General features: G+C 43.7%; 1 protein-coding gene across 2 annotated transcripts; it reads left to right on the top strand.

Moving 5' to 3' along the window:
- Positions 1-5,867: 5,867 nt before the first annotated feature.
- LOC114064219 (C-C chemokine receptor type 8-like) lies at positions 5,868-9,638 on the top strand. 2 transcript variants are annotated; one of them, XM_027897066.1, is made up of 2 exons: positions 5,868-5,990; positions 8,181-9,638. In XM_027897066.1, exon 2 carries the CDS (start codon positions 8,190-8,192, stop codon positions 9,243-9,245), a length of 1,056 nt encoding a protein of 351 aa, XP_027752867.1. In that variant the 5' UTR covers positions 5,868-5,990; positions 8,181-8,189; the 3' UTR covers positions 9,246-9,638. The 2 variants fall into 2 exon arrangements, with proteins under 2 accessions (XP_027752867.1, XP_027752868.1); XM_027897067.1 differs by lacking the exon at positions 5,868-5,990 and adding an exon at positions 7,517-7,531.
- The last annotated feature ends 1,878 nt before the right edge of the window (positions 9,639-11,516 follow it).

The raw sequence follows: 11,516 nt of genomic DNA on the forward strand, positions 1-11,516 counted from the left end.
GAGAAAGCCAGAAAAATGCCAAATAGGTTTTTTCTGCGCACATTTGTGCACGTCTGCAGACACAAGCACTTTGTTACTGTAATACAACTCCACTTTGGCGGAGGGTGTAAATATTTTTGCTGACCAAGCCAAAAAGAAAAATAAAAATTTCTGCCTACTATCAGCAGAACAGACACATCTTAGTTCTACTGGAAAATTTCTGAAGCGCAATCTGCTTGTTTTTGAGGAAGAAGAATTAGAAAAGGAGGGTTTTATTTAAAAAAAAAAACAACTATATTTGAAAATGACACATTTGAAAATGATAAATGGCAATGTTTTTTCTGGAACTTGTCAGAATAAAGTATTGCGACTCTTCTTTATTTTTTTTACTTGATTTGGAGGGGGAAATCCTTCTCCCAAACAACTTGGAACTCTCAGAGATATTTTAAGTCAACCAAATATGCTTTTTTTGATGGCACAAAAAAATCTCATGTGGTCACAAAATCTTACTCAACCTCTTTGTAGACAGGCATACAAATATATCATCCCCACTGAGAAAAGCAAAAGAACCATTCTGCCCTGTGGCATATTTGTACCTCTACACGGGTAGAAATGTAGAGGTAAAATTGTCTGAATAAACAATTTTGATCCAGATGATGCGATCCAACTAAGATGGTGTGTTGATAATAGATGCTGGTAGACCCAGACATGCAAGGATTCCTCAAAAGACAGCTCCTTTGTGGAGTTTCATCCTGTACCTCACAGGTCCCCTCCTGCCCAGGGCACCCAGGTCTCAGTGTCCCCCTTGCCCATCCCTGCTGCCCTGAGAAAAAAGGGGTGCGAGAGGGAGAGTGCTGCAGCTGGGTGAGGGTAGTTGCTGGTCCATGCAAGCAGCAGAGACACCTGGGAGAGGGTTGTTGGGGCAGAGAGATGGCAAGGAGAAGGAATCCAGGATGGGACTTTCATCAAAGTTCTACCTACCATGCTGCTCTCATGCTGTAGAGGATGTTCTCACCCTGACCCCCCACTTTTACCTTCTCCTGAAAAACTGAGTTGTCCTCATTGTTTTTCTCATCAACCTTAATGACTGCTGGTATTTTTCAAGGTATTTTAGATGAGCAACACATCACATAACCCCTATTGCAGTAAATCCTGGGTTTTTTTGCTCTGCTGAACTATCTTTTCCCTCTGCTAATATGACATAGTAAGCTCTCTGAGATGTGAGAGCTGATCTGAAAGGGAAAAGCCTCCTTTTGACTAAGAAGCTGATTTTATTTTGCTATTGAGCAAAGGCAGAGAAAATGCTCTTCTTGGATAAGAGCACCGGACTTGGCTGGCTCCCACAGCCCTGAAATATGCGGAAGCCAAGCATTGCATTGAGGTAAATGTGTCCTCCACTCTCCAGCCAGGTGCTATGATAGCAAGCAGATCCAGGAAACACTTAGTCTTTTCTCAGGAAATATCCTACCAGGTAGGGTATCTCTGCTTTTATTCCCAGCTTCTCCTACTGCTTCTCCAGCAACACCAGAGTCTTTGCCATGGTGTCAGGAAGGTGCCTCCCGTTTGCCTTACAGAACAACATGAGCCGTACCAGGGCTCACACTCAGCCTCAGGGCTGGCACTCCTGAAGCCAAAGCAAATTCTTGCTGGTGGTGTCTTTCATGGTAACCACAGTTTCCTTTCTGTGTTCAAACTCAATTCATCTGGACCGTCTGTAGGAGGAAGGAGAGGTTTCTACAAGAGCAGGCGTAGCAGTTCTGCAGCAGCTAAGCTGGTGATCATCCCCAGGCTGAGGAGCTGCAGTGATGGCATAGGACAAGAAAACTCTCTGGGACTGGTGTTAGAAGCTGAGCTAGTGTGCATGGGCTGTCTCTGCCACTAGGGAATATTTCTGATTGTAGGAGCTGAGGATGTGGCCACACTGTTTGCCTCACAGCAGGATTCCTTTTGGTTGCAGCATTTGGCACAGTCTTTCCATTTAACAGAGGGCTTCAGAGGAGCATCACTTCGCTGGCCCTGGGGCTCCGAGTAGTTTGGGGGAGTGGAAGTCTGCCATTATTCTGATATGCTGGTCACTTTTGGTCTGCCAGTGTATGAAGGGCTGCATGGGTTTTTCCTCCCACCGAAGCAGAAGATAAAACTGCAGAAACTGTAAGTCCAAGTGTAAATACCAGAAGCTCTGCAGTGGCGATGGCAGCAGCACAGCTAAAGGGGAAGTGTGAGCAGCATGGTGCACAGACACATGGAGACTGCACAGTCCTTGCCGTCTGTCTGGGGCTGCTGTTGCTGCTGCAGCCTGACCCTGAAACCACTGTCAAAGCATACGAAGACAAAACAGAAAGCTCCTCCTACAGCAACATTTTAGCTGCATTTTTAAACTTGAGTGTTGACTGAGGTGCCTGCACTGTCATTTTCACCAAGTGGTGATGCCACATGGCTCTTCTCTCTCACAGCTCACAGTCCTGAGTGGATGCACAGACCCAAACTCAAATTGGCCATAGGCCAGTGGGCACCAGAGATACCCACAGTTAATTGTCTCTGTTTTGCTGTAAGGTATTTCTTTCTCACAGGAGATCCCACAAGAGTATGGAGAGGCATCATTAGCGCTGATGTTGGTGACCAGCTAAAACTGAACTGGAGAGAATAGGTTCTTAGCAAATAGATCTGAGACGTTCCTGTCCCCCCCTCAGCTCTCACTCAGCACCTCGGGAACATCCCTGAGGCCCTGGGAGGGACTGCCTGATGACTGCTGTCCCCTCCATGTCAGGCATCCCCCTCACAAACTCAACTAAGGACCATTTTATACCATCTGGCTGGCTCTCCTCCCGCAGGAAAGCTGCTCCATGGTCCCAGTGCCCCACTAGCAAACTCAAGGGGGTAAATATTAATGTCATATGGCTGTGCTTTTTGTAAGGTGAGACAACCCTTTTTTTCCCCTGGCCATGTCCTCACTGAGTTGTCCGTATGCAGCAAACATATCCTTTCCACAGCTTTGCTTTCCCAGGCTGAGCCCAGATCTCTGACACTGCTCCTCCTGCCACCTTACAGCCTCTCTGCATCTCTTTCTGCTCGAGTTCAGCACTTTCAAGTGCAGGTGACCTTTAACTTTGGTGTTCATATCTTGCCACCTCTTGATGATTTACCACATTTTCTGCTTTGTTATCCTCCTCGGGAGAAATACAAAGGGCTGTGTGTTGGCTCTGTAGAAAATCCCTGTTTGCCTGCATGGCCTCTGTATAACTCAGGACATGGTGATTGCTACTCCCAGACTGAGAAGTTGTGGGGAAGGTTACAAGTTACAGTCTCGATCAGAGCTGACATGAAGAAAATTGCAAGTGTGTCCATTCCATCCTCTCTCCACCAGATATCTTTCTCTGAGCTTTCAAGGGAAGTTTAGCACACCTACAGCTTTCAGCACATTATGTTTGTAACACACTAATGCTTATTTATCTGTACCACACTGTCTGCCCATGCTCCTCTCAGGGTCCCTCTAGGAGAGTCAGTAGGGCTCAGCTTAGGGAGAAGAATAAAATGCGCCGTTCTTCCCTGTTCCCCAAGCCAGGCATCTCCCATTAGTTTTCATCGCCATGATTATCACCATTTCAGCCAACATCATAATTATTGTCATTTCAGTCCCCAATCCCACCCCTTGTGCTGTGGATTTTGCCTCCCACCTGTCTTCACACCTGCCAGTCAGCACCTTTCCAAAGCAACGTTTGTTATCTCCTAAATCTGTCTCTGCTCCATTCCTTTCACTGCTTTTGACAAATCACATCCTCTGCTGCCTTTAATGAATTCTCTTCCTCTGTTTAGAAAAGGAGATGGCTGTCTGTCAGGAACACCAACCACTCCAGAAGCACTGCAGACACATACACCTTTCTGAAAGATGAGTGGGGTCAGGGACTCAAACCTGTATATCACTCCTCAAAACACAGCAGAGCTGCACTTAGAAATGCTACATTACACTCCAGGATTCTGCTGTTTTCCTCTAAAACACTGGCATCACCATAATTTTTTTCTCATTCTCCTTATTACCAAGCTGTTACCCACAAAACCAGCCCACTCCTCCATGGTCTGCCCAAAATACAGCAGCCAGCCATCCTCCCCCCACATCAGTCACCAGGAATGCTCACTTCTATCTTAGCTTTTTTTTCAAGCTCTTTTCCTCACCTTTAAAGTTCTCTGCATCTTCTTGCTTGCTCCATCTTTCTCCAAAACACATGTCACTTCCTTGGATGTTTTCCTACTGCGTTCTTCCAGCTTCATGCCTGACTTTGCCTGACCATGCAGTATTGTGGCTGGTGACAGTACACAGATGGGAGATTACCCCATTGAAAAATATGCATTTTGAATGAACTGAAGTAATTTTGTGAGATCATAATTTGTGCAACAGAAAATAACTCATGAGAAAATACAAGATTGTTTCAATTTAAGAATATGTATGAATATTTTAAAATGCAGAAGTATTTTATTCTTTTATTTGTTTCGTGTCAAATCATTGCTTAATTTTTTTATAAGCGTTAATAACTCATCAGCCAAACAAATGCAAAAAAGCATACAATGGAAAAGGGGGTGTCTTTAATTTATTACTGCTTTGATCCTAAGAGGAAATAATGGAAGCTAAACAAAAACATAAACAGAAGGAAGCTGCATTATGTTGCACTGTGTGTCTATAACACCAGGACATACTATTGACATATTATTAATCATATAATTAGATTTATTAGAATAAAATAACATGAATTTCAGTTGAAATAATGTTAAAAAATCAATTCTGAAAAAAAATGTAAACTAAATAAGAAGAGCTGGTCTCTCTTATGTAATAAGACCAGCTGAGTATTTGGAGGCAGGTTGATGCTGTGCTCACCATAAACATTTTGAATACACCATGGGACAGGTCTTCTCTTTGTGACTCTGCTATTGACTAGTGTTGGGTCCTTCCTCGGGTTATTTCTTTTTTTTTTCCCGGTTCATTTTCTCACATTTTTTTTTCTTTCTGCCTGCAGTGTTGAGCTTTTTTCACTGTTCGTTTATGCAGCAGTCAGCAAACTGGAAAGCTGCTCTGGGTTGGAGCTGCAACCAAAGAACAGGTTAATTACTTCAATAACAGTCATATTTTGAATCTGTCACATACCTTTTTGGGGCTCTTGAATGAATCTCTGGTATCCTCTTTGATCTTATAAATCATGAAAATAGCCCTTGTTGAGATTAATGGATGAAAAGCAAATTATTTGTCTGACTTACAAAGCATCATAGTTTACAGAATGGCACTAAACAAAAATTTAAAGCTATTAAAATAAAAAATTTCAAGTCTGTCCTTGTTTCAATATTTTGTCCTTTACCATGTATCCTAAAGGGACTAAAATATATCTTAAAAAACCCCAACATATCCAACCCCAATATCTCCACTGAATAAAAGCTGCTTAAACAATTATTGCAAAGTAGTGTCAGTAGCTGTGAGTTCTTATTTTGCTCAAAAAGCTAGTAAATTTTTAATGGGGAGGGCTATAAATGGACTGCATATACAAGTTGTTATCAGCTGAAGAAAATGAAAAACTAAAATAATGAGACATGGAAATTTTAGATCAGCCTCTGTAAAAAGTTGCAGATTAATGAGGGTGTCTCCTGTGGTGGAGAGATCTGAACTTTTAAATTTTTCACTTCAGTCAGGGATTGCTGTGAAGAAGTGGGGTTTATCAAACACATTAAAAGGAGTGCTACCACCATTTACAGTCTTTAAAAAGAACCATATTTGATTTTTGTTTCACAGAAGGTGTTTGATAGCCCACTCACCTCTTTTCCTGTTTATCGCAGATACAAAATCTTCTATTGGCCTCCAAGCCTATGCTGTGACTGACAGGTGCCCCTTCAACACCCGCATATCACCAAATCTCATCCGTCTCTGCGAGTGGTGAAGTGAACCTCCTGTAAACTCCTGAGCCCGAGCAACAGAGTAGAAGGAGAAGGGGACAGGGGCCACCTGAGAGGGCAGAGACTTCTTGCTGTCAAAGGTAAAGTCCATCCATATTCAATGTGCTGCTGGTGGGCCAGCTTTGGCAACCAAGGGAAAGGGAGCTGCAGCAGTTAACTCTCCCTTGAAACCCTCTGTGAAACCGCTTTTTCAGTCTGACTGTTTTGCTGAGTGATGTGGAGAGGGGAGAAAATGGAAAATGCTGTGCCCTGGTTGGAAGCTTTCAAGGTATTAACGATGTAAGGGTAGCCTGAAGTAAAGCATCTCCATCCTCTGTTCAGCTCAGAAAAAACACTCGAATGTTGCCAAAAGCAGACACTTTATATCTATAAATCCAGAATTATGTATCTCTATGTATCTACATATTTGTAGATCTATGTATCTATAACAGATTATCAATTATTTTTAAAATTTTTTTTAACTTTTGATAGCTCAGTCTATGAACTGCTTTTAAGGGGTCCCTGACAAGCAATTAAGAAAAGTGAGCCAGCGCTGCAATGCTTACAGTCACAGTGTGTAAGGTTCACACATCAAAAACATTAGCAGGAAATATTATCTACCAACATCTGTTGCTGTACGAAGAGGCATTATCTAGTGACTCAACATTCAATATTTAGAGGCTTATGTCTTTTAAAAAGTAAAAATTAATAATGCAGATGTCCTAGCTACAGCTGAAAACTCAGTATAGTAGAGAATTACACTACCAATGTAGATTGCAGCACTGCTTTTCTCTCATTGTTATTTCTGAATAACGAATCCTGTGGGGTTGAGTGCTGTATTTGTAATAGGTTTCTCTGCATGGCACGTACCAGTTGAAACCAGTCCTGTTGCCCCCAGAAAAGCTGAGGCAGGTCAGTGAGGCGTGAGCAGCATCCATGCCTGGAGCAGAGGATGAACACCAACTTCAGTACTCCTCTGTGCTGTGCATACAGATCCTTCTGTTCCCTCACACAAGTGGCACAGTCAGGCAAGAAGTGGTGAATTATAATTCCTTCTTTATCAATATAAAAATTTGCACTGTTCTCTCTCCTTTTTTATACCTGAGAAGGAATTTTTAATTTAGGAGAGCCCATCCTTGACTTTTATTGAATTAATCACAATTCCTATTATTGCTACAGCTTAATAACAATGATTATTAGAAATTACTCTTCCTTCCTGGAAACTCTGTGACTTTGAAGCTCTTTCAAGATGTGGTCAACCCGTAAGCAAGTGTAACACAGGTACAACGCAGCATAAATTTTCAAAAGTGTTAGCTGTGACAAGCCAAATTCTTTTGAATGGATCATTACTTCTTAAAATGTGAACACTTAAGGTGGCAAACTATGGCCTTTTACAGGGGTCATGAACTGACATCTGAAACAATAAAAAAGGTAGCTGAAGCACTGACTCATTTCTAGAGAGCTGATCAGTATTTTACTATTTTAAAGCTACCTTCACTGCAAGTCTTCAGAAATGACAGAGAGGAAACACCTCTCCTATTGCTTTGCTTTTCACTGAACTAGAAAACTGAAGTTGGATAGAACAGGCTGGAGCACTAAATTGCAGTAGGCACAGCCAAGCAGCTCACCAGCTTGCCTGGAGGTCAGTGCCAACCCAGAGCTTGGCACTGCAAGTGCTGCTGTGTGTCCCTGGGAACTCCTTGCTGCTGCAGAGCTTTTTGTATGTGATCCTAGGGATCCACTCACAGAAAACTAGCTTGCATGTCTCTGCACTCCATGCCAATATCCAGCCCTGAGCAGCCTTGCTAAAAATGCAGTTCTGCTGCTGGGTGATGGCTTCTTCAGTCCTGACACATTTATAAGAGTTTTTATGCTACAGGTAAAAAGCTTACCCACCCCAGGGAGCACAAGAAAATCCAGATCCTTAGATCAGATGGAGGGGTTTGTACCCTTTTTTTATCCTTATGACTATTCAGAACATGAATTTTTCCCTGTCGTCGTAATGATGAGGGACTAGCCCACTGGTACCGAAGCAGTTTCAGGGAAACCAAGAACATCCCAGTGCTCATACTTACATGTGGATAGGAATGATTGGCAGGCTGCCAAGGCAGCCTTTTGTGTGGTACAGCTGGTCTTGTCCAGCCAGCGAGACTGAGACCGCATTTTGCAGTTCCTCTCTCTGCCTGGAGGCTGACCCACAGGCTCAACACAGCACAGAGAGAGGCAGAAGCCACCCCAGCAGTACTGTGCCAGGACACCCAGCCATTTACCATTTGCTCTTTCCTGCACAGGTATCTGAGATGAATCCCACAAGCCAATCCCTTGGCACAACTGAATATGACTATGGATATGATGAAAACACTGCTCCGTGCAACGAAGGAAACAGCTTTCGCAGGTTTAAATCCCTCTTTCTACCAAGTCTTTACTGCCTCGTGTTTGTCTTCTGCCTTCTGGGAAACTCTTTGGTCCTTTGGGTTCTCCTGACCAGGAAAAGGCTGACGACAATGACAGACATCTGCCTGCTGAACCTTGCCGCCTCTGATCTCCTCTTCGTTGTGCCTCTCCCTTTCCAAGCCCACTACGCTTCAGACCAGTGGGTTTTTGGCAATGCTATGTGCAAGATAATGGCTGGCATTTATTACACAGGTTTTTATAGCAGTATTTTCTTTATAACCCTCATGAGCATAGACAGGTATATAGCAATTGTCCACGCTGTCTATGCCATGAGGATACGGACAGCCTCTTGTGGCATAATTATCAGTTTAATGCTGTGGCTGGTGGCTGGCTTGGCTTCTGTGCCCAACATCATGTTCAATCAGGAGCTGGAAATTGAACAGGCTGTGCAGTGTGTCCCCACATATCCGCCAGGCAACAACACCTGGAAGGTTGCTTCTCAGTTTGCAGTCAATATCTTGGGCCTCTTGATTCCCTTTAGCATCCTCGTTTGCTGCTATGCCCAGATACTGAAAAACCTGCAAAAATGCAAAAATCGGAACAAGATCAAGGCGATCAAGATGATCTTCATCATTGTCATCGTTTTCTTCCTCTTCTGGACTCCCTTCAACATCGCACTGTTCCTGGACTCTCTGCAGAGCCTGCACATCATCAACGACTGCAAGGCGAGCTCCCAGATAGCCCTGGCGCTGCAGCTGACGGAAACCATCTCCTTCATCCACTGCTGCCTGAACCCCGTCATCTATGCCTTTGCTGGGGTGACATTCAAGGCCCATCTTAAGGGGCTGCTTCAGTCCTGTGCCCGTGTCCTCTCCGGCCCTGCTGGAGGTGCTGGGACCGGCCAGTCATTTTCAACACCCACCCAGCTCTCTGGCTGGTCTGACAGTGCCGGGGTCATGTGAGCCTGCCTGAGCTGCCTTCTGCTGCTGGAGGGGCTGGCTGGAGGTCTGATGAAGTCCTGGAGGGTGTACCATGTGCGCAGCATCCCCCTGGGAGAAGCAGTATACCCGCACCTCCTTTAGGGATATGCTGTGAATTGTGATGTGATAAGTTACATTATTTTCCCAAGAGCACCGGTGCACTTGTAACATAGTGACTGTGCAAGGTTGCTACAGAACGATCTTTAATTAAGTTTTTTAGAGCTCTTTTAATACATTTCAGCTAGCAGGGTGCTTCCTGTAGTATTTATTTTCTTCTCTGATGAAAGCATTGCTTCTGCCTAATCCCCAAATATGCTCTGCCTTGTGGAAGCTGTTCCATACCTGAATCCCTACATCCCTGGGACAGACACGGGGAACCCTTTTAGGAAGTGGGGAAGTGGACAGGCTTCACATTATAAAGAGGGAATTCACATTATAAAGAGGGAATAATGCTTCACATTATAAAGAGGGAATCACCTCAGTCACTGTCACCATTCCCCCTTTGCCTCAACTCCCAGATTAAGAGGCCCCTCAGCTCATGATTGCTTCACTGTGGGATGCCCCCAGGGCCACAGCCAGAGAGCTGCTGCCGCCCAGGGCAGCCTTTGGTGGTGATGGCTCCAAAAATAACAAAGCAGTACCTCCAGGTGTCCCCTGTACCAATCACTTATGGAGGCTTATATACTTGAAAATGTCATCATCAGAGCATGCAGGACATCAGCATCACCTCTGGAGCTGTGGGACCTCCAACTCTGTGCTTCCAGTGCTCGCTGCTAAACATAATCATCGCAAAATGGCATGTAGCAAGTAGGCTCAATCTCTTTTTTACATTTGTACATCTTTTCTGACATATTAGAAATGCTTTCTTTGAATAAATGTATCAGCTGCACCTTTTTTTCCTGGCTCCTGAAAGTCTGCCTAATGACTCACAAGCTGAGTTTAGGATCAGGAAAGGATGATTTTTGAGTGGGTATCAAGTAAAATACATGGGTGGAAATGAGAGGAACCCTGAAGCTGTTCAGTAAAATAAGTCTCACCTCCACTTTCCTGCTGAGGAAGATTTTTTCTTTCCCAATGAAATCAGCTTAGACAGCACAAAACCTGGCAGTCAGGTTTTCTGACTGCAGGGAAGAAACACAATGACTGATCAAGGAGGGGACCACAATCCCACCCAGACTGCATGGGACGTAGAACACCAAGGAGCAGCCTTCAAGGGTAAAATGTGTCAGTGTAGAGTTCCCTGCACCTTTTTAGGCCTCTAGATGTCAGGGAATGGTAATTTCATTCCTTGGAGCTTTTTTGGCAGGTTTTTTTTTGTCTGATTGAAATTGGGCATTTGTGAAACACCAAACAACTCGCTTTGTTGACAGTTGTATAAAAAGAGACCAAAGCCCAAAAAAGGCTGATTTTAGGTAAAGATAATGTTCAAGGACTCTGGTTTTAAAACACTACTTTGGATCATATCTGGAGTCTTGTTAGTCAGAGGAAATAATAAGCAAAAAGGGATAAGGTCCCCAAGTCCTTATTTTTCAATAATTGTTTATTTGTCTTGCTGAATTTCAAATTTCAGAAAGACAAGACAGCCAAAAGCACTGCAATTTTTAAAAGATTATGCCTCATTTTAGGTTGCTGTGTCATTCAAAGCAAGACACACCAATATATGCAGCAGACATGAACGATTCTTTCCAATGCCATCATGAAATTCTGCAAGGGTGAACCTAAAATGTCCCAAAGAGACTCTTGTGTCATGAATGCAGTTACCTTTTCAGCAGTAGACTAGGATTGTCTCCGGGTTCCGACACAAGAGTCAAACTCGGGTTTCTATTATTTCTTTTCTCCAGCTCCTACTGTTCTCTGTGCGTGTGTCACAGAATTTAGCACAAATGATATGGGAAACCTTAACCTAAAAGTCAAAAATAGGCTTTGCTGGGCTCACTGCAGAGTTTCTACCCCCTGCTCCTCATATTCCACTGCTATGTTTGAAAGACTGGTATTTAAGAATCCAGTGGATCCAAGCCCCACCGCCTCTGCTCAAGAGCAGTCTCTCACAGATCAAGATTAAAGATTCTTAGGACACTTTTCCCCTCAGAAGACTTTTTTCTCTGTATAATGAGGCTGCAAAAAGGAATAATACAAGCACATATTGTGCCCCTTTAACTGTTAGAACTACCAGAAGAGAGACACAAATATACCCAGCATCATCCCAAGCACTTGTACACAGCGGAACACTCAGAAGCATTGTGCCTTTTCTCT

The sequence above is a fragment of the Empidonax traillii genome, unplaced genomic scaffold, assembly GCF_003031625.1.
Source record: "Empidonax traillii isolate 1590-97213 ecotype Southwest subspecies unplaced genomic scaffold, ASM303162v1 scaffold527:size1067160, whole genome shotgun sequence".
Taxonomy (NCBI): Eukaryota; Metazoa; Chordata; class Aves; order Passeriformes; family Tyrannidae; genus Empidonax; species Empidonax traillii.